General features: G+C 49.8%; 1 protein-coding gene across 3 annotated transcripts in view; it reads right to left on the reverse strand.

Moving 5' to 3' along the window:
• The window catches only part of STXBP6 (syntaxin binding protein 6), a 77,402-nt gene extending 50,499 nt beyond the window's left edge, over window positions 1-26,903 (reverse strand). The window contains exons 1-3 of one of the 3 annotated variants that reach the window (XM_007662734.4): window positions 26,789-26,898; window positions 14,704-14,900; window positions 11,307-11,497 (exon numbers count right to left, since the gene is read on the reverse strand). In XM_007662734.4, coding sequence (XP_007660924.1) covers window positions 11,307-11,460 — 154 coding nt within the window. In that variant the 5' untranslated portion in view covers window positions 11,461-11,497; window positions 14,704-14,900; window positions 26,789-26,898. Of the gene's footprint in view, window positions 1-11,306; window positions 11,498-14,703; window positions 14,901-26,788 lie in introns of all 3 variants that reach the window. The other 2 variants (XM_001512907.5, XM_039914084.1) reach the window with 2 other exon arrangements.
• Window positions 26,904-27,136: the final 233 nt, after the last annotated feature.

Consider the following 27,136-nt stretch of genomic DNA (forward strand, 5'->3'; position numbering starts at 1 on the left):
ATAGTCTAGCAAGGTCTGCCCTCCTGGACAACCACCCTGCCGGTAAGGAATTTACGTAACTTTCAACACCCCTAACTTTCCCTCTACATCCTTTATTTTCCCTGTAATTACCAATTAGGGGCTGCTTGTCTGTGAATACATCCATATTCTGATAGTGTTTCACTTTTGAGACTTCCAGTTCCGTGTTGTAAGGAAAAACCCAGGGGATCCCGAGAGCTAAGTTGAATACAAACAGAACAGAAAAGAAGACCTCTCCCTGGCAGATAGCAATGGCTTTCAAATGGCTTTCACAAATTTAAAAAGCTCTCTTAGGCTTTAAAATGCCAACCAGGTAGATGAAAAGCTAATGTTCTTCTGTCGTTCATAGGTGATAGAGAGTTTTCTAAGAAGAAGCGTGGCCTAGTGGAAAGAGTACGGGCCTGGGAGTCAGAGGACCTGCGTTCTATTCCCTCTTCTGCCACTTGCCTACTGTGTGACCCTGCAAGCCACTTAACTTCTCTGTGCCTCAGTTCCCTCATCTGTAAAATGGGGTTCGATACCCGTTTCCCTCCCATTTACACCGAGTCCTACATGGGGTGGGGGCTGTGTCCGACTTGATTATCTTGTCTATCTCAGTACTCAACACAATGCTTGGCACACGGTAAGGGTCAAGCACTGTGCAAAGCACTGAGCCAGGCAAGGTAATGCAAACTAAGCAGGTATGCGGGGCACTCTTTGCACATACCACCAGAATGCCCTTTGGGTCCTCGTAATTGGCAGCTGCTGCTCAGGGTGCTGGCGGGTTTGGCCTCATCTGCTTCACCTCCCTAGCTGAACTTCGATTCGCCCACACTGCCCTGCTGGGAAAGGAGATTTCCATTCGTACGTAATCCAAGGACTAGAGCAAAACGGTGTGAAATGCTTCAAGGCCCACAGATGCTCTCATCCTCAATATGCCATGTGGCTGATAAGACCCAGTCACTGCCCAGGCTCCTCAGAGAAATGCAGCACCTGGGGTTTACACTCACAGGACCCTGCTTTACGCCTTAGTACAGTGCTCTGCACACAGTAAGCGCTCAATAAATACAACTGAATGAAAGCCACGCTGGGAGGTAAAAACAGGGTACCATCATCCAGCCAAGGAAAGCAACAACAAAGCCACCCCAATCAATGATGTTTATTGAGTACTTAACTGAGTGCAGAGCACTCAGAGCACTGTGCAGAGCACTGTGCAGAGCACTGTGCAGAGCACTGTGCAGAGCACTGTGCAGAGCACATGGGAGAATACAACAGAGCTGGGAGACCCGGTCCCTAACGCCTGCCACATAAACTCCAGCTGCAGGAAAGCCAACCAGTCCTGAAGCCTGACCATTAAACATTTTTAGATTTCCAAATCCTTGTAACCTGGGGGACCTGCAGCAACTAGCAAGGACATTTTTCAATGTGCCAGACACTGCCGTCCCAACACGCTGCCCATGGCCATTCTTCTTCTGAGCCAGCAAATTCTTCTGCCTTTCAGCAGAAACTGTCCGAGTGTTCAGATTCAGCCCCTGGTGCTAAATACACACAGGCCCCCGACTGCAATTCCACACATTTATTGCTGAACATCCACAGAAGCTAAAAGCATTTGTCTGTTTTCCCATTTCGTTTTCCTCCTCAAAAAAACATATAGTGCATGCTTAAACTCAACAAAAGGGGAATTTATCGGCACAGCAAAATTTTATTAACTGAGAGTAGTTGATATCAGTCCCAAAAGGTTTACATGGAAGAAGTTCTTCCTATAAGGGATACACAGAAATGCCCTTTTCTTAACCCCAGAGCAAAATTCGACCAACCCGACTATCTGCTCATCTAGAAAAACACACCTGACAATCTCTTAAACACAGTTTTTTTTCCAAAGTACTATTTGGAAGATTTAGATGGCAGCAGAGCTTGACAACTGGCCCATGCTCCATTATTAAAAAATGATAGCCTTCTCTGAAGCACCTGCATCACTCTGCTGACACACGAGGAACAATGAGGGAGGCAAAATGTCCAATCGGAACTTGAACCTGCCAAAGTGTCACCCATTTGCGAATGACTCTGGGCCAATCTGGTCTATCGAGCTGTGGGTGTTTGAAACATTTCTTCTGCCATCCTGACTTCTCCAATACAGCTCACCTACTTCTAGCAGAAACATTATGCCAGGATATCATCAACTTCCTTTTCATGGTTTGTTTTTTTAAAACACAGACTCCAGAGTTAGAGGAACTGCTTGCCTCTGATGAATCTCTCATGAGGATGATAAATCAGGCTTGGAGACAATAACTTTTTGTTGATCAAATCACAACTCATGAAGAGGATTTACCATGAGGCAGCTGAAAATAATGCAGCAATTTCTGTTCACGTTTACAATAGCTAGTCCACCTTCCAAAGAAACATTTCCCTTAAGTCCTCACTCAGGACCTTTATCAATGGTACTTACTGAGCACCTCAGGGAAATGCATCCTACTAAGCGATCGGGAAATTACGATAGAAGGAAAAAGGCCCAATCTGAGCCCTCAAAGAGCTTACGATCCAGTGGCAGAGACTGACAAATAGATAGGGAGCAGTAGAAAGTAGAACTCTTCTTAACCCAAGCAAAACGATGAACTGTACCTAGAGTCTACTACACACACATCCATAGGTGAATTTCATCATTGGTGGTGTCTTCTTTGACTATGGAGGACAACTGCAGAGTCACAAATCACAGTCCCTGCTCCACATTGGACCCACAATCTAAGTAGGAGGGAGAAGAGGTATTGAGTCCCTATTTTACAGAGGAGGAAACCGAAGGGCAGAGAAGCGACTAACCCATGGCCACAAAGTAGGTGACCATGGATCATGGCAGAACCAAGATTAGATCCCATGTCCTCTGACTTCCAGACCAATGCTCCTTCCCCTACGCCATGCTGCTCCTCTAAGAATAGGATGAGCTTTAACATTTATGGAAGTAGCTAGCCCCCAGGCTTTGTTTTGCTGAAAACAGTCTTCGGGAGGAGCCCACCCTCCCCTCGGACGGCTCCCTTCCCACAAACTAATCCACGATGAGGCAGTTAGGTAAGGATCAGAAGCCGGAGGTGGGCTCGATCGAAATTTGTCCTAGCCTACGTACGGCCTGATTCCATCTCAGGAAGGCAGGAGGGAAGGATTGATGCCCACCTCAGATGGTAGAGCCAACAAAACCCACCGCAGTCCTCAACCCCAAATGGAGCACTGATGGGAGGGGAAAGTCTGCCCAGCCAGTCTTAGTGGTTAACACATCGTTTCCTTAAATTCGTTCTGTGTTTGAGAAACGGGAGACTGCAAGGGGCTTGGTAGCTGAGAAGACCAGGGAGTGATGGAGAATCCAGGCTGTAAAGGACTGTGATTGGGGGAAAGTTCAGGGTGAAGCTTGTCACCATTCTTTAGAGAAAAGGAAGGGGGAGAGGAGCAAAGAGAAGAAAACCCAGAAGGCTTCTAATGAGGTGTGAACTATTTCTGAGCTATCAGTAGCAAGTTTTCACTCCAGGGGACTGTGGGAGCTACAGTCCAGAAAGATGCCCCACAGGCACTGTTTCATATTCATCTTTGCAAAGACAATCAGAGCTGCAGTTCTAGGAAGACTGGTTATCTGGATGCGTCCCCCTGAGAGGAGCAGTGCAGCCTACTGTAAAGAGCATGGGCCTGGGAGTCCGAGGACCTGGAGTCTAATCCCAGCTCCACCACTTGTCTACTATGTGACCATGGGCAAATCGCTTCACTGTGGCTCAATTCCCTCATCTGTAAAATGGGTATTTAATACCTGTTCTCCCTCCCCCTTAGACTGTGAGCCCCATGCAGGACAGGGATTGGGTCCAATCTGATTAACCTGTATCTGCCCCAGTGCTTGCAACAGAAGCACTAGCCCGAATCCTTGCCATAATCAAGTGAGCTGTTTGTCAGAAATGCCTTCCAGGACACGCGAGACATGCTTGAGTCCAGAGTTAGATTGGAGGTTCCCTGTAGGCAGGCAACATGGCTTGTGCTTATGTGAGACTCCCTAGACATTTAGCCCAAGGCCTTGCATTTAGTAAATATCAAAACTAGCTCCCGCAACCAAATCCACCCTCCCATGGCCTTTCCACTTTTAAAGAGTAAAGAATCTGACAACAAAAAAAGGCTCAGGCACTGAACAGACAAGTGACCAAAAGATGGTCGATATTCTCGTGACGAGTTGGAGACTAAAACAGCAGACCCACGGACCCCCACAACCCTCTGGTTGAGGAGGATGGAACCCTCCTTGGGAAGTCAATCATCGCATAAGGAAACAGCTTTACGTCTTTGCCCACCTGCCTGCCCCCCTGCGTTCGATACCAAGGATTCAGTTAGAAGCCTCCCGTTGAGAGTCGAACTTGCTTTCTTATATGAATTGATCTTTGCCTCCAGGCAGATCAGCCAGACCCGAACTAAGGACTAATAGCTTAGTGGGTTAGCTCGCTTTCCAATGAGAAAACAAACATCTTAACATGCCCACACGGAGCTTTGGTTTGCAAGCCCCAGGGTTCTGGCACGCCATGGAACCTTCCAAATGTGAGCTGTGAAATGGGCGAGGGGGCCGATTCCTACGGCCTTTGGAGCCAAGTCTGTGGAAAAGTTCTATTTTGCCAAAAACACGTGGAAAGCGCCACGTTTGAATTAGGCAAGGAAGCCAAGGATGACTTGGATCCCGAACACCACGGAGGTCGGATGAAAGGGCAGGAAAGGGCTGGAAAGCATCACGGGGTCGTCCCTGCCCGGAACCAGAGAAGGGGAAATTTCTCCACTGCAAACCCGGTAGGAATTTCACCTTTCCAGCCAACGCCGGTACTGGACCCATGTGCTTGTTCACTCGAGTGGGTCGGTGGCCATTCATGGCGGCGCCTGGCTCTCCCAGTCGTGGACAGCAGGGGGCAGCATAGGCTCAGGTCCAAGCCCAGAATTAGTCCCACAGCCCTGCACCCCTGGGACCCCCTCGGAGGGATGTCCACTCCTCTCCACATCATCTCTCCACCTCTTCCTTACCTACCCAAGACCGAGGCTCATCCATCATTCCTGACAGAAGATGCCATCACTGACCCGATCTCCCGCTACACCCTGGCTTGCACTCTTCCGTTCCCCGCCAACCAACCCCTCAATGGGCCTTGCTCTTGTCTCCCACCTTTCCTTTTGCACGGACTCCCTCCCCTTCCAAGCAATCAACAGTATTTACGGAGCTCGTACTGTGTTTAGAACACTGTACTGAACGCTTGGGAGAGTACAATACAAATAGTTTATTCGTTCGATCGCATTTATTGAGCGCTTACTGTGTGCAGAGTTGGCACATACACGATCCCTATCCTTAAAGAGCTTGCAATCTAGTGGGATTCAAATCCGCCAGACCTTGGCTCTCCCTATCTTTAAAAACGTTTTGCAATTCCACCTCATCCACAAGGTCTTCCCTGATGAATTTTTCTTTCCCACTCCTCCTATCCTCTGCACTTATGCAGGTCTAACCCTCTGACTCCCATCTGTTCATATCCACTTGCCGCCTCTACTACTTAAGCGTATAGTCATTTGCATAACTACCTTTCCATTCTCTTTTTCCTCCTACCTGTTCTCCCTACTATTTAGACTGAGAGCCTCTTTTGGGAGATAGACCGTGTCCACCCTGATTATCTTATATCTGCCTCAAAGCTTAGCACGGTGTTTGGCTTATATCACAATTATCATTACGATTAGTAAGCACTTAATAAAAACTGACTGATTGATGGAGCAGATTTCTAAGAGAGGGTTTGTAGAATGGCTTTTTTTTTGCGGCGGGGAGGGGGTTATTGAGGGGGTTATACAACCTTGACTAATAAAGAGCAAATATTCTTCATGCAAAGAGCACTTGAACAAACAAAACTGCCCCTGGGCAAAACAAGGGCCTACTGCCTCAGCGAAGGGCCAGACTGTGGGAGGCAATCAATAAACGTAGCAGGCAGAAAGGAAATTCCACTTTCATTTATAAAAAGAGCAAGGGAGAGATTGACGGGCCGAGAAATTCCAGATTGCAACAGAAGTTTAATATCAAACTACTACCGCCCCAGACCTCAGAGCCAAATGAGAGCCTAAAAATTAAACGAATCGCCTTCCGAAATAAACTTCAAGACTCAGAGGACACTCAGATGGCTTCACAACGGAGAATTCAGCAACGGGCTCAAACTAGCTAAATGCTGACTCTAAATCCTAATTTCAGAAAATCTGCACAATGGCAGGGCCAAACTGGCTCTATAAATAAGGACCCCAGTGATTCCAACTCGCTCTCCATCTGGATAACATTCATGGCAGCTGGCCGCACTTCTGCCAAACTGGCAGTCTGTGGAATGCCCTTCCTCCTCTAGATTGAAGCTCCCTGTATTCTCCCAAGCGCTCAGTACAGTGCTCTGCACGTGGTAAACGCTCAATAAATACCACTGAAAGATTGACTGATAGAGTCTTCAGCACAAGGGAGGGAGTGCCATATTGATTTCTGAGGAAAAAGCCACACCAGTAAGATGGGGTGCCCCAATCACCCCTTTCCACACTGGGCTTAAAATGTCTATCAATCAACTATATCTACTGAGTGCTTACTGTGAGCACTGCACTACAGGTTTGGGAGAGGAGAATAAACGAAAATTTGACATGCATGTTCCTGCCCACAAGGAGTTTGCAGCCTACAGAGGGGAAATATATTACGATAAATATGTGTCTTAACTGCAGGGACCACTTCAATTATATTTTTCCAACTGCCTCTGTCCCCAGCAGGTGCTCAGTAAATACTGGTGATGATGATGATGATGATGAAGGAGGTTTCAGGCAGAAGCCAGCCCCTAAAATTTCGGTCAACTGCTCAATATGCTGGGTAAACTTTTCCTTGAACTGTCCAAAGGACAGTCTGAGGGCTGCACAACGGAGAATTGTTCAACTGCTGTTGAACAATATTCCTCAAACATCCTTCTGGAGGGGCAGGTGCCGGCACTGGGCTCAGCAAAGGAAATCAAACTCTGGATGACAAACTGAGGAAAGGTTCTCGGTTGCTGGAGACAGAATAATACATAAAATGGTGTCTATTTTGAGTGTTGGGTTTAAGGTAGAGATTGAAATTAAAAAAAAAAAAACAAACAAAACCCGATAAGTAGGAAGGTACAACGTGGTCAGGACCGTTTTCAACTACATAAGCACTCCATAGGTGAATCTGACCATCAGTGGTGTTTTCATCAAATTCAGATATGATTGTCCTTCACACTTATGTAAATAAGTAGGGTCTAACGAATTCAGATTTCACCTCTCTCCTTGGCTGAGGCCAGGGACAAATCAAGGGAGATGAGCTGGGAATCCTATGTGTATTTAACAAAATGCAGCAACGGGAGATGGAGAGATACTGAGAAACAACATGTAACAAAAAAAAATAATTCACAAATAAGTCAAAGGCAGAGCGACTGCGAAAGGTGACTTAAGTGACTCTGATCTCACAGTTCTGTTCACCCCCTTGTCCGCCTTAGGATGGGGGCTGGGATATGGGTGGCCTCCTTAGCCATGTGGCTCAAACATAAAAGGAAGCTTCTGATACTAGGTCCGGCTAACACCACACGTTAGTCCAGCAAGCAAAAACCCTCCAACATTCAGCACTGACGAAGAGTTCAACGGGGAAATATCCCCGGAAACCAAGGAAGATAAAGGACCCTGAAGCCCTTCTGACTTGCACTAGAAATTTAATTAGTATCAAAAGCCAGAAGGCTTCTCTGGTCTCTGTCTCACCAAGGGCAGAAGAACAGCTCCAAATTCTGAAACACTGTAGGCTCGAGGGCTTACTTCAGTGTAGTCCCCCAAGCACTCAATACAGTGCTCTGCATGGGGTTAGTGCTCAATCAATATTATTGTTTAAGCCACACAATTCACTTGACTTTTGAAACCAGAGCCCCACAGGTCACCTGAATGAGTCAGTGAGCCAGCTGCCCACTAGCTCACACAGTGGGGGGAGCTGGCGGGGGAAAGGGAGAATGCACAGCAGATGGAGTATAACTTTTGCCTTTGGTCTCAGCATTTTCCCGCATTCCCACCTGGCTTTCAACCTGGAACAGAGGTGGAAACGACTCATCAATTTGTTAAGGGGCTGGGCAGTCATGAGGGAGAGCTCCCTCGGGTCAGCTGTCCCTCCAGGCCCGGAAGAATAGATCCACCTCTGCTCCGCCCCTCGGAGAAGAAGAGAAAGGTTCCATTCCTGTAGCAGGACTTGACTCTGGGAGAGGTGCTAATTTTCAGAGGGAAAGAAGAGTTGCTCTAAAACACCATTTCCCTGCCAACCGCCTTGAACTCGAGCAGGGTTTTGGAATTTTGACAGATTGTACTGTCTTCTCCTTTAGACTGTAAGCTCCTTTATGCAGGGATCATGTCTATTCTATCATATTGTACATTGCCAAGTGCCTAATACTCTGCATATAGTAAGGGCTAAATCGACTGGACACAAGAGACCCTTTTTCTTTTCAATTTGAAACAAATAAACTTGCACACTTTCCTGCTTTCAGAGGCAGATTTCCAGCTCAAACAAACGCTGTCCTTCCCAGAAATTCACTAGTGGAGGGAACATTTGGCCTCTTTCCCATCTGCCCAATCCATTTGATGGCGCAAATCGCTAGGTGACTCTACTAATGTGTAATTTTAATTGCTATCCGATGACTGGTACCCTCATGACAGGCAGACCAGGCCTAGCACCCAGAGTCACTAACTCTAGCAGGCTCAGCCTTCACTCGAGACCCCTTTCTCACACTGTCGCCCTGGCCCACCTTTCCTCCCCGGCAGTGCCCACCCACATAGGGTCCCATATCTACTATTTCAAGGGAGCTGTACGAGTAGAGTTAGTTACTGAATGTATTCATGGGTTGGACTGTGGGTCGAATGAATGAGGGAAGACCTCCCGGAGGAGGTCTCCTTACATATCACAATTTTAAGGATAAGGGAGCAGCAGTGCGACGGATTGGAGTAGGCAGGAAAGGGAGGCTCTAATGCAGAGGAGGAAGGGGGAACTCTAAGAAGGTCAACTTGCCTGGAGTGGAGAATGAGCTGGGGTCAGGGTGCTCAGTGGGAGTGGAGAGCCCACAGGCAGGAGGGACCTACCGTGGTAGAACTTTGAAGGCCGCAATCGTTATCGACGATTAGAACCCCTCAACCAAGAGTCAAATGTTCAGGCATCAAAGCTGTAGGAAGCAGGGGATGGGGTACTGAAGAGGGCCAGTTGTGCTCTAGCTGTAAGCTTGGGGGAAGGGAACATATCACCAAACTTTCTTGCATGCTACTCTCCCAAGCGCTTAGTACAGTACATATAGGAAGTGCTCACTAAATACAATTGATAGATTGGCTGATTGCCCTGGAATGGTGATGTTTGGAGGTGGGAAGAGCTGAAACTAGCTCCCCAATAAAGTAAGTAGTCTCAGCTTCACAAAGGAGCACGGCAGGCTTTGATTCAGCTGCCAAAGAGAGGGCTGTGGGGAAGAAAGGGGAAAAACCCCTAACACAAACCAAAAACAGATCAGGCTCTTGCGCTTTCAGTTTTGAAAAGAGACTTTTGTCCGGATCTTCCGGCACTTTGTTTGCTTCTCCAAGGTTACTCACCCAATTCTCTCTACACTAGATGAGCTGAGCGCCATGCCACCTCAAACCAGATTTGGAGACAGAAATGTCAGCAAATCAATCTGAGACACGGAAATGAGAGATGAGAGCTCAGGGCTGGATGACCCGGTCGCCTCCCTGTCAGTTACGGAGCCGTTTTCCTTGCGGCTGATGGGGTGGAGCGAGCCTCCTTTGGCTTCGAAGAACACAGCCAGATAGTGGTGTTTCTCTGATACAGTGTTCATCTGCTCCAAATCCCGCCCGGAGACACTAGGATCGCCTAGATCCAGGCATATTATAATATACTAACACAACTCTGTTCTTCACCCTCAAAGGAGGCAGCCCTTGAGATGGAATTCACTCATGGGTTTGTGTGTGACTGGAAAGACCAATGAGGAATCCCCTTAGCCGTTCCCAAATGTGACACGGTGCGTTCACATTCAATCTGCCTTGGTGGTGACTTCCCGGGCAGTTCCCGGGGAGAGAAGCAGTTTTTGCAGAGCAGCAGAAAAAGCTGCGGAGCTCCTCGACTTGACTGACAGACCCTCTATCAATTGATCAGGGGTACTTACTGAGTGCCTGACAGAATACCCTACAACACAGTTGGTAGATAAGATCCCTGTCCACAAGGAGCGAGGAGCTTACAAGTCTATATTACCGAAAGGATTGCACCTGCCTCGTTCAATGCCTGGCATTGTTTCTGTTTCTTCCTCTATGCCTCATGATCTTCCCAAAGCCTCTTTCTAAGATAGTTGATGCTAATTCTCAGGCCCAAACCCCCAATTATTCTGCCTGCAGCCGCCTCCCAGCTGGCCCACTGCCACAGTGCCCGAGAGTTGGCTTCCAACCAGCACCTCCACTCTCCGGCAATGTAAATCAAGCAATCAATCAATGGTATATACTGAGCACATACTGTGTGCAGAGCGCTGTACTAAGTGTTAAGAGTATAATACAATAAGAGTCGAATTCTCACTGGTGTATTGGGAATGTGGGGGGTGAGAGGGGTGTGCTCAGGGCCCACCGACCATCTCGAGAATGGAGAGGAAAGGAAAAGAAGAGAGACAGCAGGTCCAAGCAAAATCCCCAGTGCCGCGGGTGGGCCAGCTTCCTCCCTAGCCCTGTGGGAGGGATTCAATTGTGGACCTACCGTAGGGGAAGCCCAGCACCTCTGGTTTAAGCAAAGCAGAACTGAGCCGGCCTCCACCCCCCATCCCCCAGATATGGGAACGCACAGGATCACACACCAAGTCCCCTGATAAGCAACTGTTCTGGGCAGGAGAGGAGCGGAGTTGGGAGATGAGGGGAGAGCCCACCGGACCCTGCTCGCCCACATCCTGAAAATGAAGTCCACCACTTCTGTAGCTGCTGGTCTCGTCGGGGAAGGTGACAGCCGCAGGGCGGGAAAAGGCCCCGATGAGCTCGTTACCGTGGCCCCGGGGCCCAGGCTAGCAGGGGCAGGGGAAGTACAACGAGAAGCCAATCCATAGTCCTCATTCTAGCCTCCCCGGACCAAACCTCTGCCCGGACCCAAGACTTTCATGCCTGAAGTGGCCTCCTGTCCCCACCATGGGCCTGCCCCTGGGGTGGCCACAATGGTCAACGAGAGGGTCACGGGGAGGCAGCGGAGGGAGGATGGGGCACGCCCTCAGGTACACCGACCGGACCCGGAGCCTGGAGGGAAAAGCTGCCTGGCAACCACTTACCTGACAGGCAGATGTAGGTTTGGTATTCGCCCTGTCCCCCTGTGGCCAGGAAAGGGATCTTTTTCTTTGTTCTCCTCTTGACTTGGACGGCTCCCAGCATCCTCTCATCCTGGGGGGCGAAAATCTCCTTGCTGATGGTCGACTTGGCACTCATCGTAACTCAGCGAGAGAGGGCACGAGAAGGGATCTCTCTGGAGACAGAAACAAGAGAAAAGTGGACATTAATATAAGACCCTCTCTTTAGGCGGGTTTTCTCCGAAGCAAGCTTCCCACTTGAAGATTAGCCTTCTTAACTTCGACTGCCTTCGGGATTCAGAAAAAAGCAGAGCCGGAGAGAATTCTCTCACTTTTCAGACACAGAGTTCAATTATCCAGCCCACAGACCCTTCCTGGGGAGATTCTGGGTCTTTCCAGAAAATGCCAGACCTATTCTACAACAAGCTACAGAGCTAAAACAAGCAGAATTTAAAACATTCCTCCTGTCAAGAAAAAAACCTGGCAGGTCTTCACTCGATCACAGAGGGAAATTAAACCATTTTGGCCCAAAATGCTCTTTACCATGTGAACCATTAGCCGGGATCCTGTGGCTTCCAAAAGTTGGATTTTTTTCTTTCCAATATCATGCCAGATGGAGAACTTAACCAATCAACAGCATGTACTTAGTGTTTACTCTGTGCAGAGGACTGTAGTAAGTGCTCACATTACCCTATAAACACTGGGTGTGGTCTTTTTCCTTGAAGAGAAAAATCGCATTTGCTTTAAGCCGTTTTTGGGACCCTGCCATAATCCTAGGAACTCAATAATGATAACAGTAATAATAAAAATAATTAATGATAGTATCAAACACTAAGCTAAGTGTTGGTTCAGACACAATCAGAACAGACACAGTCTCTGTCCCACACAGGGCTCACAGTCTAAGGGGAGGGAGAACAAGTATTTAATCTCCACTTTACGGATGAAGAAACCGAGAAGCGCAGCAAAGTTAAGCAATTGTCCCGAGGTCACGCAGCAGGCAAGTGGGAGAGCCGGGAGCAGACAGTAACCAGTCAATGGTATGTGTATGGAGTGCTTACTCTAGACAGAGCCCTGTACTTAGTTCCCTGTTTGTAAACTCTTAATTGAGCACACAAAGGAAAACACAGTCTCTGCCAATCAATCGACCAGTAGTACTTATGGAGCGTCTAGCATGTTCACAGCATTATGCTTCTCTTTCTGACCGCCACCCCAACCCCACAGTCCTCAACTCTCTGGGGCCGACTCAATCCCCGATTTCCAGATACTCTGCGAGGGGGTGGGGAGGTGGAGATGGAGGGAGGTAATGGAAAGTTGCTACCGAGGTTGGCACAGAAGCCTGTACCCTTGCTGCGCTCCCCAACAAATCTTCATGGGCGGACATGCCCTCGGTGTCCCTCTCTCCCAGGAGGGAGCTGTGCTTCTTTTCACTTGGAGGGTGGTTTAGCTCTCTCCCGAGCAGCCTGGGCTGCTCCTCCGCCGAGCTTCCGTGGGACAGGCCGGGCCTTCTCTCGACCAGAGTCCCGGAGCCTGGAGGAGTCTGTGACTCACCCTTCACTTGAATGATAAACCTGCACTATTTAAATCTCCCGTATTCCTGTTTGTACAGTCTGTGAGCGTGCTCCTCTTTAGGCCTAATATCAGAAGAACAAACACTGCTCCAGATACTATCGCCCCACGCACTTTGGATTTACATTGGCTTGTTTACCTTGTTTTGTGCTGTGTGTTACCTTTGTCCTGGTCCACCTCCTAAGGCCCCTGGCTTTTTAATAAACCAGGATCTGAGGTAATAACGTGAGAAGGGGAGGCGCGGGGATCGTGCGGACATCCGGGTCGTGGGCTCGGGAACCCTCGTTTGGAAGTGCAAATCCCAGATGTCAAAGTCAAAGCAGAGGGGCAAGACTTTAAAGGAAGGGAGGCAACCGAGTGAAGGAGTTGAAATCTTTCACGTTCCGTAGCTTTAAGCATTCAGGATCAAATGGGGAAGTCAGGTAAAAGTTTCCTTAGATTGCAAACTCCTAGAGGGCAGGAGGTGGATGTCTTGCTTCTGTTGTATGCTCCCAAGTGCTGAGCTCAGGACTTTGCACTTTGGAGTTCCTCAATAAACGCCACTGATGGTTCGATTAGGACTGAGACCGCTGCAGAAACTCCAACAGTAGGGCCTCCTACTTGAGAATATCAGCCCGATCCGGTGGAAAGAGCACCGGACTAGGAGTCGGGACTTGGGTTCTAATCCAGCTCTGCCACTTGCCTGCTGTGTGACCTTGGACATGTCACTTGACTTCTCTGTGCTTCATCTGTAAAATGGGGATTAAATAATTTCTCCTTCCCCCTTATACTCTGAGCCCTCTGTGGGACTGGGATTGTCTGATCTGTGTCTTAACTTGTGCCTACCCAGTGTTTAGTACAGGGCATAGCACACAGTAAATACTTAAATACCACAATTATTACTGATTCCACATACCAAAGTTCCTCTCCCTGAAATGAACTCATCCAGGGTGGGGCACTCATTTTGCACAAGGCCAGAAGTTTGTGAAAACACAGCCGGTGGGTTTTCAGTCCCAGGGCTGGGCCTCCTCAGAATCCCCACTCGCTCTCTGAGCCGCCGGGCCCGAGCCTGTGCCAGCAGCGGGAACCGGTCAGCGGGATCCGCCCCGGCTAGTTTGGCATCATCTTCAGTCCAGCTCGGAAACACCACCAGGTGCCTGTAATCTGGGTAATCACAGCTCAATTAAAATGCTCGCTGACTGAATTACCCTGATTTCCTATGGCAGCTGCACTGGCGTTGGCTGGGAACCGAAGCCCCTCCTAATGTTCTCGAGGCTCCTGAGGAGCTGGGAGAGGCCAGGTGGAGGCAGGATCACGCACGAGGTTTTGACAGCTAGCAGTGTCTTGGGAACCGGCTGCCTGCAAGCGGACACAGTCCGGGTGGGAATCGGAGGACAGGGAGGAGCTTTACTGAGAAGGCGGTGTGTCTAGTGAAAAGAGCACAGGACTGGGAGTTAAGAGACCTGGGTCTTATCCCCAGCTCCCCCACTGGCATGCTGCGTGACCTTCGGTAACGTTTCTTCATCTGTAACATGGGAAACGAGATACAGGCTCTCCCTACCTCTTAGCCAGGGGGTCCCAGGTGGGGCACTCACTGTGTCTGATCTGATTATCTTGTATCTACCCCAGCACTTTGCACAGTGTCTGGGCCCTAGAACTAGACCCGTGTCTACTAACTGCTGTTCTCTCCCAAGTGCTGCTCGACAAATTCTTCCGATTGGTCTAACACTGGGGGTGGGAGCCGTCCGGGAGAGTTGCCCGAGAAGCCGTGCTCCGGGGGAGAGGAGCTGAGAATTCCGAGAGCATCCTGTTTCCGCTCAGAATGATCCCCACCCACCTCAGGCCTCCTGGCCCCCAAGCCAGTAGCTGACTGGGGGCGGGGGGGTCAATCCGTTCCCCTTTGCAGCACTCTGATGATGTCCCTCGGGGGTTCTTCTCCACGTTACTCCATCACCCACACCCTGCTGGGGGTCCAGATCCCGTCACGCTGGTCTGTGCCGGACCACAGCCGACGAGGCCAGAGAGGACTGTGGCCTAGTGGAAAGAGCATGATTACGAATCAGGGACCAGGGTTCTAGGCCTAGTTCTATCATCTGCCTGCTGGGTGACCTCAGACAAGTCAGTGAACCTCTCCGTGCCTCAGTTGCTTCATCTGTAAACAAGGGGAAAAAAATCCCTTTGTTTCTCTCTGATCCCCAGGTGGGACAGAGACTGTGTCCAAACTGGACACCCCAGCTCTTAACACAGTGTTTGGCACACAGTGAACACTAACCACCATCATCATTAGTCCCAGAGTATTAAAACCTGGGGGAAAGAAGGGAAGTTTATTATAATATCCATTTCGACTCTAGCAGCAGAACTCTGCAAACTATCACGTGTGGATGGAGGGATTTTGCCATTTTTGAGACGAGGATGGCAGGCCTGAATGGTATACATTTAGTTATTTAATCAACAAACTGCTTGAATTCTTTCCAAGGCTACTTCCCCCACTCACGACAGAGCTCTCAGTTTCATGTAAATGAGATGGGACAGCTCACTGTACCTACTGAGATAAAGGGAGGCTCAATGATTAAATGCAAATACAAAACCCATGTAGGGGCAGGGCAGAAAATGGAATTTTTCATTTTGTCTATGTAATTAACTTTGAAGCCACGTGGCTATTAGCCAAGGAAACGGGCTCCAAAGCAGAGCTGAACACAGACTCTGTCGTTCATTCACACATCTGCCTGCCAGATATTCTGAATTTGGACCATTCTACATCCCCCAAAGCAGTGCAAATTTCCAAAACTGAACAAATATTAACTTGTCAACCTGGCAGGGCCCTTACCTCCAAATACCCCGACTGGCTCAGAAACGGCAGGCATCACCTCCAAGAGCTGAGACTGATTCTGAGACAGCCCTAGGTGGCACCATCTCTAAGTGTTCTGATCGGCTGGGAGATGGACCCCCATCCCCTCAGAGAAACCCCACCTCCTGCAGCAGCCCCACCTCCTAGAGGAGCTGGACCAGGGTAATAACGGCCCCGACTGGCAAGGGGTTGGGTACCTCTCTGATCTAGTCCCGACCTGGGTTCTAATCCCAGCTTCACCAGTTGCCTGCTGGGTAGCCTTGGGAAAATCACTTCACTTCTCTGTGCCTCAGTTTCCTCAATAAGCAGAAACCCAACATGAACTTTAAGGTAGTCGATCAGCTCTCGAATCACTACTTATCCTCACGCCTCTCCCACTACAACCCAGCTCGCACTCTTCGTTCCCTTCTTTTTTTAGTGGTATGTATATTAAGTGCTTACTATGTACCAAGCACTATACTAAGCACTGGGATACTAACAAGAGAATCAGGCCCCACAGGGGGCTTACAGTGTAAGTAGGAGGGAGCACAGGTAAGGAAATACCATTTTGCAAATGAGGGCATTGGGGCACAGAGACGTTAAGTGACTTGCCCAAGGTCACACAACAGGTATGTGACAGAGCCAGAATTAGAACTCGGGTCTGTGATATTTCCATTAGGTCGTGCTGCTTCTCACTAAGCCACACTGCTGCTAGAACACCAACCCAGTCACTGGGTCTGGTTCTCATCTCTCTCACTATTGATCCCTGGCTCACACCCTCCCTCCCACTTCCTATCTGACAAACCACCAATCTCCTCAGTGTCAAAGCCCTGCTAAAATCACATACCTTCCAGGAAACCTTCCCTGAATCACCTTCTCATCTCTCCACCCTACATCTACTGGGAAAGACAAGACACTTTGAGGATTTAGTCTCATAAGAGAAACCTCTCTGCTCTGCATTTTAATACTGCGATCGCAAATTTGGGTTTTTTGAAATTTCACAGACTAAAAGCAGGGTTATGTTATGAAGGACAAGGGACCTGGAAGCTTTATCAGAGGGCACTCCCCATCAGACGGGAAAACACAAAGGGCTCTGAGAAGCAGGGAGAGCCCCTCAGAGAGTCAGTCAACGTCGTGTGCTCTGGCGACTAACCCTCACAAACACGGGCAGAATGCTTCAGTTGACACGGGCGGAGCAATGGACACACTCGGACGCATCCTTCATCAGGTATCGGCTGCCACCAGCAGCCCACGATTCCCATCAGGAACCCAGAACTCAATGCTGCCACTGAATCCTACGGTGGCTTCCGGCTCCAAACGCAGAGGCAGACAAGTAGAAAACTGAACCGAGAAGAGCCGGAGGCCCTAGGGAGACAGACTAAATGTGGCCAAAAGGGGCCCTGAGCTCCATACCAAGTTGAAGAGCTCCAGAGCGGGCTAGGGCTCAAACGCTCCAGGGCTGGGGGCCAGGATCCCAACCAAGACAGCCCACCTAGCTCCGTCACAACCACCTGCCGGTCCCCCCCGCAGCGTCGAATGACGGGACGCTGCTCGAACCCAAGAATGCAGCCAGTTCACCAGCATGGGTAGCAACACAGCTCCTCTGGGAGGAATACTTGAGAAGTGGGGAAACCTAGAGTCACACACTGCTGCTGGATGGTGAACTGTGAGGCTGCACACACAAGTAGGGAGAGGAGACGCAGGAAAGGAGGGCCTCATTCAGAGCAGGAGCAGCAGACCCTCCGGCCTAATGTACAGCAGTTATGAGAGGAACTGCTCTCAGCACTTGGGCATCGGGAAGAATGTCAATCAATAGTATTTACTGAGTACAGATCACTGAACAATACAAGAGAATCGGTAGACACATTCCCTGCTCTAGCCAAGAGAAAGAACGTGGGCAAGGGGTAGGCGGTGAGACGGAAAAGATCGAGGTATATTGAGTAGACTAGAGAAGCAGCGTGGGCTGGGGGATAGGGCATAGGCTCTGATTCCAGCTCTGCCAACTGCCTTTCGAATGACCTTGGGAAAGTCAACTTCGCTGCCTCTCAATCTCATCTGAAATGGGGATGAAAAACCTCTTCTTCTCCCTTTAACTGTGAGCCCCGCATGAGACTGAGACTGTGTCAGATCTAAAGATCCTGTTTCTACCCCCAGAGCTTAGCATCATGCCTGGCGTGAAGGAGGGCTTTAAAAATACCACTAATATTATTATTCCTGGGACTCCAAGATGGAGATTGGGGAAAAAAAGTGACAGTGGGCTGCGAGTGGCAAATATCCACAAAACCAACAGTAAGATGAAGTTCCCTGGATTATGTCCAATGAAACATCCTGCCTCATTATCCGTTCAACCCCACAGTCAGAATATCTGAGAGGAGCAGCTCCCTCCTGAATGCATGGCTCGGGGAGGAGATGGGGGGTGCTACCTAAAGCAATAGCCCTTAATACAGAGTCATTTTCCACTAAATGAACTGAGCACCTATGGCACAGAGAGTGCTGTATGAGACATTTGAGGAACTAATGAGAGACCTGACCCCTGCCCTCCAGCAGCTAAGAGTTTAACAGGGAAGGAAGTAGATAAATATAAAATAATAATTCTGCTATTTGTTAAGTGCTTACAATGGGCCAAGCATTATACTAAGCACTGGGGTAAATACAAGATAATCAGGTTGCACATATTCCCTGTCTCATATGTGGCTCGCAATTTAAATGGAGTGAGAACAGATAATGAATCCCTATTTCACAGAAACTGAGGGAGAGAGAAGTGAAGTGACTTCTCCGAGGTCACCCAGCAGAAAAGTGGCAGTCAGGATTAGAACCCAGGGCCGCTCCCAGGCCCACGCTCTTCCCACTGGGCTTCTCAACTACTCTAGTTGAGAAAGAACAGATATTAAAATAGAGACAAGGAAATGAACCAACAAAAAACAAACACAAAAACCCAAGTGCCCGGAGGATTGATAAGAGGTCGTGATCACGACAGCAAGGCTCAAATAGTATGGGGATTTTCCTGGAGGTGGCATCTGAGGAGGCCTTGGAAGGGGGAAAGGAGGGAGGGAGGGAGGGAGTGAAGGGAGGAACCCGGCTACAGAAAGCTCAAAGGGGAAGGCGGGCTGGATCGGAGAGGCACGAGCCTTGGGTTGGGCACGAGAGGGGCCCCTGACTGTGTCCTCAAGTGAGCCTACCTGGTTGCCACGGAATGTGGCGGCCTCGTCATATGGACCACCCGGCCCCTCTCAGCAAAAGGATCCCAAGAGACACCGCTCCGGATCCCGGGGATGCGCCTTGCGTGAGGGAGCCGTAGATTCTCAGGGTGAATCTCAGCCACACGAGTCAGTCTTTCCGCAGAGATGGCTCTCGGCTGTCTTGGTGGCCCGGATAGAGCCTGGGTTCACCTGATCTCCTGATTCACCTGATCTCCTGGATGTGGCAATCCGGCTCTTGTGGGGTGAGACAGGGCTCGGGAGCATTACTGAGCCACGCGCTCCGACACGCAGGCCACGAGGCCCGTCGGGCCACACCTACGACACTCAGCCTGCTGGCAATGCAGCTCATCGGGATCGCATCGTGCCCCCACCTTGGCCCGCGGCCGGGTGACGCAGCGCCGGCGTGCCTGCCAGCACAGTGGCAACAGCTGCCAATGACCGGGGCTGCCCCCGGACCCCATACGATGGCCCCAAGATCTGTTCTAAAACAGGGACTTCTTGGGCTCCATGTACCAAGATGGGAGGGCAGGCGATGGAGAAGGATGAGTTCTAAACCCGGCTCCACCATTTGCTTGCTGGGTGACCCTCCCTGTCCCTCGTTTCCTCATCCGTAAAATGGGGCTAGAATACCTACTATCCCTCCCTCTTAGACAGTGAGCCCTGTGTGGGACAGAGACCGTGTCTCTGCTTTTCGTGCTGTTTCCTCTCCTCCGATGACATGTGTGAGTGCGCGTTCCCACACCTGTGCCTGTATCCTGACCTGCCTTGAGGTCTCGGTCCGAGAGTGTAGATGCAAGTTTCTGTGGAAAGGGTCAGGTGGGGGTCAGATTGACCGCCCTGGCAACAGGTCAGGCTGACCAAGTGTCCAGACCCCCAGGGTCTCTGAGCTCCAGCATGGAACTGGGATTCAGAGCTCCTGAGGCCACCCGGAGAGGGATTGGGGTGGGAGATTCACCTTCGGAGCACCCAAGGCCACCTGGGAGAAGGATCTGGGATGTGTGTGTGTGTGTGTGTGTTTGGGGGTGGGGGGCGTCACCCTCAGAGTGCCTGAGGTCTCCCAGGGAGAGGATGCAACTCTCCACACCCTGGGTCCAGCTCACCCAGGTCCTGAGGGCCCTGAGATCAGACAGCTGTAAATGGATGGAAAGAAGAGGGGCGAAGATAAAAGGAAGGAAGATGGGAAAGTCGACCACCCACCGGGTCACCCACCCTGGGCCTGCTGAAGGCCCCGAAGCCCAGCCGATCTATCCACTCTGTTTTGCCAAAGCCACAGGGAATGGCAGCAGGCTAGGGGAGCACCCCCCAACCCCGAAGCCCCTGGGCTCAGCTCAAGCAGGGGAGGGTCCTGGCTGCCCAGCAACTGCTCCAGGGCTGACAGTGCCAAGGGTTGCAGGGCCCTAGGGCAGGCAAGACAGGCAGGGGCCTCTGCCGCCCCTGCCTCCCTCAGCTGGCTCTGGGGCAGGAAGTCCCAGGGCTCGAGACCGGCTCACCCACCAACCCGCTGTCAATTTAATGCCAACTTGTAAAGTGGCACCCGAGGGAAAGGGTGGATGGAACAGGGATGGATTTTGCCTCAATGGTTCCAACAACCTGTCAGGGGCATTAGGGCATCCGCCGCTCCCCCCACTCCTCTCTTTCACCATGGGGGTATCACATGACCCTAAGGGCACAGGCCCCCACCCCACCCCCACCAGGCTGTGTCATCGATAGCTAGCAGGACTCCTCATCCCTCCCACCCCTGCCTGGGTGAGCCTGGCCAGCTTGGTGAGTCACCCTCTGGGGGCAGCTTGGGGGTGGCGGGAGGAAAATTCCTGGATGCCCAGGGAATCCCAAAATAAACCGACGGAGCACCAATTCCCGGGGATGAGACACGCTCCTTGGCAGGTCTGGATGCCCTGTCGCTGGGCTCCACCCCCAGCCCGCCCCTCCTGAGGGCAACAGCAATAGTGACTGTGGTATCCGTTCAGCGCGATGTGCCAAGCACTGTCGGGTCGGCCACTGTCCCTGTACCACATGGGGCTCGTGGTCTTGGGGGCAGGGAGAACAGGTATTTAACCTCTATTTTACAGATGAGGAAACTGAAGCCAAGAAGTGAAGTGACTGGACCAAGATCACCCAACAGCTAGGATTAAAACGCAAGCCTTCTGACTCCCAGGGCCTGTGTTCTTTCCGCTAAGCCATGCTGTCCTGCCCGGCTACCCGGCCCCCCGAGTTCTGCCCCCTCAGCCCAGACCCCGCCAAGCTTCCCTCTCCCCGCTCCCCATCCCGCCTGTCCACGCCGGCATTCTGCGGGGCCGAATCCCGGAAAGCTTTGTATTCCGAGGAGTTGCGACCCGCCAGATCCTAAACTTCCATCCATATCGCGGGTTATTTTTGGCAAGAGGGAGAAATAACCGATCGCCAACAATGATTCATGCGTCGGAATTCTTCTGCGCCCGTTCAGCCACAGTAATTAACTAGCACTATTCCCAGAGCAGGGCTGATGGGAGGAAGCTGGTGAAACAAAATTAAACATGAAAACAAAAAAGGGTCCCCTCCTCTCCCCGAGACCCAGGGGAAACACTGACTACTCTCAGGAATAGGAGCGGGTCCCTCTCACCCTCTTGCTCGTTCAGGTGGCGAGGTGAGGCAGATACGGGGTCAACCTGGACGGGGCGGAGTGGGCTCTGGTAGCGATCCCTACTGCCCGACGGGGCTGCTGGGATTTGGCTCAGAGCACTGGGTGTGAAATTCTAGCTCCACCAGCCTGCAGGAACTAGGACCTGTCCCACAGCCACCTGGGCCAGAAAAGCATTGTGGCCGAGTGCAAAAAACATAGGGCCGGGAGTCAGGACACCTGGGTTTTGATCCCAGTTCTGCCATTCACCATCTGTATGACCTTGGGCATGTCATTTAACTTCTCTATGACTCCATGTCCTCATCTGTAAAATGGGGATTACATATCTGTCCCCTCTTCGCCTTAGACTGTGAGTCCCTTATGCGATAGGGTCTGTGTCTGATCTGATGAACATCTTGTACATATCTCAGTGCCGGGCACATAAGCGGAGCTTAACAAATGTCCCGATTACTATCATTGCAATTACTGCAAGGATAGGCCAGGTCAACCAATGTGGAGCTCCACTGCTCCCTTAGGATCCGGTTCAAAGAGAACCTAGCAATGGACACCCAGAATCTCTCAAGGCAACACGGGCTTGGTCAATTCAAAGACCTTCCTGTTTCCAAAACAGGACAGCAAAGGCGGATTCCCGGACCCCAAAGGCAACCAGGACATACAGTGACCGCTCGACTCCGGCAAACACAAAATCTTTCACTTCCCGACAGACTCTGTGCTCCAAGAGACCTATTATCCTGCCCCTGAAGCACTTCCATCAGCTGGCCTCCTGGAGAAAGCTAAAGGCGGGGTCAGCCAAAGGGGGCAAGAACCCCTCTGTAATGGTGGCCCACTTCCAAAGCACTGTCAATCTCCTGAAGTTTGGACCCCTTCCCTGGGCCGCCTCTGACGTGTTCGCTTCTTGCAGCCTAGAGCTGACACAACATTGCTTTGGAGGAAGGGAGCTCAGCTCCAGGGCACCGGCCCTAATCCTGGGCTGGGGAGAGGATGGGTGCCGGGTGGGGGAGGAGATGGAGGGAGCTGATCGGTAAATATGAAATCGGCGGTTAGTGTACAGCCAGCCGGAGTCGGCATAAGCACGAATAATACAGCTTTTGTGAGAACACAAGACGGCCAACAGCCAGCATAAAGCCCCATTCATTCTAGAGATGTGCAGAGTTCTTGGTGAAGAAACCACACTGACCAGCCTGCGTTTCTATACAGGGGCCTGAAGCCCAGAAATACATACAAACCAGCATGTTCACTCCTCTAACGCCAACCTATTCATTATACCTCAATCTTGTCTATCTTGCCACCAACCCCTGGTCCTTTTCCTACCTCTGGCCTGGAACTCCCTCTCCCCTTTCATATTTTGCAGACCATCTCTCTTCCGCCCTTTCAAAGCCTTACTAAAAGCATTTTTCCTCCAAGAGGACTTCCTCGACCAAGCTCTCATTAATATTCACCCCACCCTTCGTCCCACAGCATTTTGAGGTTGCTGGGGATTGTGGCTGAAAGATGCTAAATGTGACAGAAAACTGAAGAAGTTAATTCTGCAGTAAAATGCTCTAGGGAGCTGGAGCAATAGCTGACGCTCTTGGTCCCATGTAGGTTGAGTCCCCTTTCTATGGAACTGACTCTTGTATTTTGTGTTTTCTTAAGTTGTTTAAGCAGCGTGCCCTAGTAGAAAGGGCAAGGACTTGGAAGTCATGGGATGTGGGTTCCGGTCCCGGCTCTGCCACTTGTCTGCTGTGGGATCTTGGGCAAGTCACTTAACTTCTGGGGCTCAGATTCCTCAACTGTAAAATGAACTTCTGACAGGTGGCATCATGGACTTTTTTTACAGAAGCAGCACGGCAGAGTGGATGGAGCATGGGCCCGGGAGTCCGGAAGGTCATGGGTTCATGACCCATGCCTGCTGTGTGACCCTGGGCAAGTCACTTCTCTGGGATTCAGTCTGTGTCATCTGTGGAATGAGGATTGAGGCGGTGAGCCTCAACTAGGACGGGGACTGTGTCCGGCCCGACTGTTTGTATTCACCCCAGCGCTGGGTACACTGCCTTGCTCATAGAAAGCACTTAACAGACATCATCTTTGTTATTTAAATCTTACTCTCTTCTGCTTAGACTGCGAACCCCCATTTGAGATAAGGGAATGTGTCCCACCGAGTTATCTTGAATCTACCCCTGGCTCTTACTACAGCCAGTGCTTGGTAAATAAGTTATTAATAAGTACCATAATTATTAGTTAGTAATAGCAACCCAAGGATGCTTTCATACTAGAGGAGAAATAAGCTTGGAAACTAAGTGATCATTCTAACACATGCCCTTATCTGAAGTAAATTGTACTTCTTTTGAAGGGCAGGCCATATCTTGCACTGCTTGAATCATTATGAGGCCCTGTGGATAGTGCTATGGTTTCAATAAAATACAAATAAATCCATTATCTACTTCTGCTAAGCTGAGTCATTTTGCTTCCCAAGTTCCCTGTGACCTCTCGTTTGTTATGATAGGTAACGCAAATTAACCCAACCACTTTTGGGCATTAGCTTTTAGGCTAGACCTGCAATCCACGCATAGAAAACATCTGTGGGTTTTTGTGCTGTTTTTGTTTGAGTTAGTGTAAGGTTGTGTATGTTAGTCATGACGACTGCTGATATTTGTCAATATCAGTGCTGCATTTTATGTTTGGGTTAGTGTAAAGTGTACACTAGTCATAATGACTGTTGATGTTTGTCACTATCAAAACAGCATTAGCTGCCAGAATACTTTGCACTTTGGGGAGAAATTCTTTAGGTCAGGTTTTCACTCCTTTCAACCCATATGCAGAGGGGTGTAGGACCTTGCCAACTCCCCAGGGTCATCACTTGGCTGCGTCAGTTCACCAGCCTGGGTCACTCACTGAGTGACTGAGAACCAGCTCCAGACAAAGGTCTCCCTCGTTTCATTGGAACTTGGGAAGAAGAGGTTTTCTGGAGCCTGTTCAGCTGTCCCCGAGTGTCCTCAAAATGAAGGAAGATAGGTCCAACACAAGAAGCAAAGTGGCTGATTTGCTCTCATCTGCCAGGGATCTATCCCCTCAAAACAGCTGAGGATGCCATATTTGAGCAGGTTATCATGCTCCCGTTGAAAGGTGGTGGAATTTACATAGCCATGTTGAAAGGCTGTTTCTGGCAATCAAATAAAGCTCCTATCATCAAAGGCTGGGTCTTGGTCTTTAAAGCAAGAAGATGCTTAGTGCAGCAGACACCTGGAGTTTAGATTAGGTCTGAGGCTCCATAATACTACCTGCAAAACACCCAAGGGCAAAACACAGTGGGCTTCACAGATGGGAGGATTAGGTCTCCTGGTGAGAGTCATTTTAACCCCTCTATAAAATGAAAATCCATTTTCATTAGGTCGATGACTTGGATGTCATTCTGAATATAAAGGACTATAGAACTTAGGCTCATTCACAACTTATATTGAACTACACTATTAGATGAAGAGAAAACTGGGGATCCGGTGCCAAGAAAAGACCACTTTGATCAGGAGAAAAATCAGTTGTGGCTATAAGTAATGCTACAGTGTAAACTAGGTCACATTTCTTAAAGATTAGGTTCATAAGCAAAGTTTTAACCTGGCAGGACCTTCTGTCTGCTCTGATCTGTACCGCGTTTAATTGTTAATCAAATCGGTCAATGGTAAATTAGTGCTCACTGTTCTGGTAAGCACAACCATGAGCCAAAACTATGATCCCTGCTGTAGGCAGAGCAGGGCAGCAGATGTTAATCACGTAGGTACAGCAGGAGCAAGGACAAGAATGAGGTGGTTAGTAACATCAGTATATTAGGGTGAAGTGACCAAATGAATAACTGAACGTGTGTATATATTAATGCCGAATGTGGACTGCAAGAGCAGTCTGGGAGTCAAGAGGATGTGAGTTCTAATCCCAGCTCCATTCATTCAATCGTATTTATTGAGCACATACTGGCTCTATCACTAGTCTGCTGTGTGACCTCGGGCAAGTCGCTTAACTTCTGTACTTCGTTGTGGGCAGGAATGTGTCTGTTATATTGTACTCTCCAAGTGCTTAGTACAGTGCTCTGCACACCGTAAGCAGCATGGCCTACTGGCAACAGCACGGGTTTGGGAGTCAGAGGTCGTGGGTTCTAATCCGGGATCTGCCACATGTCTACTGTGTAACTTTGGGCAAGTCACTTCACTTCTCTGTGCCTGTTACCTCATCTGTAAAATGGGGATTGAGACTGTGAGCCCCACATGGGACAATCTGATTACCTTCTATCTATCCCAGTGCTTAGAATAACGCTGGACACATAGTAAGTGCTTAACAAATACCATAATAATAATAACAATAATAATAATAAACATGACTGAATGAATGAAAGTGCTGGTTACCTCATCGATAAAATGGGGATTAAGACTGTGAGCCCCAAGTGGAAAAGGGACCGTATCCAACCTGATTACCTTATATCTACCCCAGGGCTTAGAATAGTGCTGGGCACACTGTAAGCACTTAAACAGCATTATTATTATTATTATATCCATAATTCATTTTAATGCCTGCCTCCCCCCTCTAAACTATAAGCACCCTGTGGTCAAGAAAAGTATCTACCAAATCCATTGCATTATACTCTCCCAAGGGTTCAGTACAGTGTTCCGCAGAGTAAACACTCAATACAATTTATTACATAACAGATCCTAAGTGTGTATCCCAACGAGTAGTGAATTACTGAATGTGATATACTCTGTCCTACTAAGCACTTGGGAAGTGCAAAAACAATAAAGTGATGCATATATAGCCCACAAAGAGCACATGATCCAATGGGAGAGACAGATAAAAAACGGAGTAACCAAAATGAAGCACGGAATGGGCAATTGAGGGTTGGCGAAGGAAAGGGGCAGAGTCTCCAAACTGGCCGGGGAGCGAGCCGGACGCCTTCCTCCAAATGAAATAAGGCAGCAGGCCTGGCCCTCGACTCTGTCGTTAATCTTAACTCGGACACTTTCTTTCGGGTTGGGGAGGAGGGGCGATGAACCCGGAAAAACCCCAGAAGAGCAGGAAGAGCCCAAAGCAACCCCTCTATAAACTTTAAGCTTCCTGTAGGCAGAAATTGGGCCTACCAACTTTAGTGTATTGTACTCTCCCAAAGGCTTAGAACTGTGCTCTGCATGCAGCAGGCGCTCAATCAATACCAACTGATCGAGGAGGAGGTACGTGGGACAGTCAGGAATGGGACAAGGGCATTGCCGCCGGCCTGACAGGCACCAGCGGATGGCTAACCAGCTTATGCCTCGCCACTGACCGTTAGTTAGGTGTCGGTGACTGCTTCTGGGAGCCCCCGGCAGCTTCGGGGTCCAGCTCTGGTGGGCGCTGCCTGCCTCGCCATCCGATCCCCACCAGCTTCTGCAGGTTGCTCTTGACATCGCATCACAGAGGGGTCCTGGCATCACAAAGCAGCCGGTCACCGTCACCAAGGAGTCAGAAACACCGGTGGCCCAGAAAGCAGGGTCGCCAACCTCCCAACCCGCTCACAGAATGCTATGTTTGCCTCAGGATTCTGCAAAATGGCCACTTTCCACTGTGCTTCCGAGTTTCTGTGTTCTGCCAGATGGAAAAATACTGATTCCCACAGTGACTCCGTTTCCTACAG

Source organism: Ornithorhynchus anatinus, chromosome 14, assembly GCF_004115215.2.
Source record: "Ornithorhynchus anatinus isolate Pmale09 chromosome 14, mOrnAna1.pri.v4, whole genome shotgun sequence".
In the NCBI taxonomy this organism is placed as follows: domain Eukaryota; kingdom Metazoa; phylum Chordata; class Mammalia; order Monotremata; family Ornithorhynchidae; genus Ornithorhynchus; species Ornithorhynchus anatinus.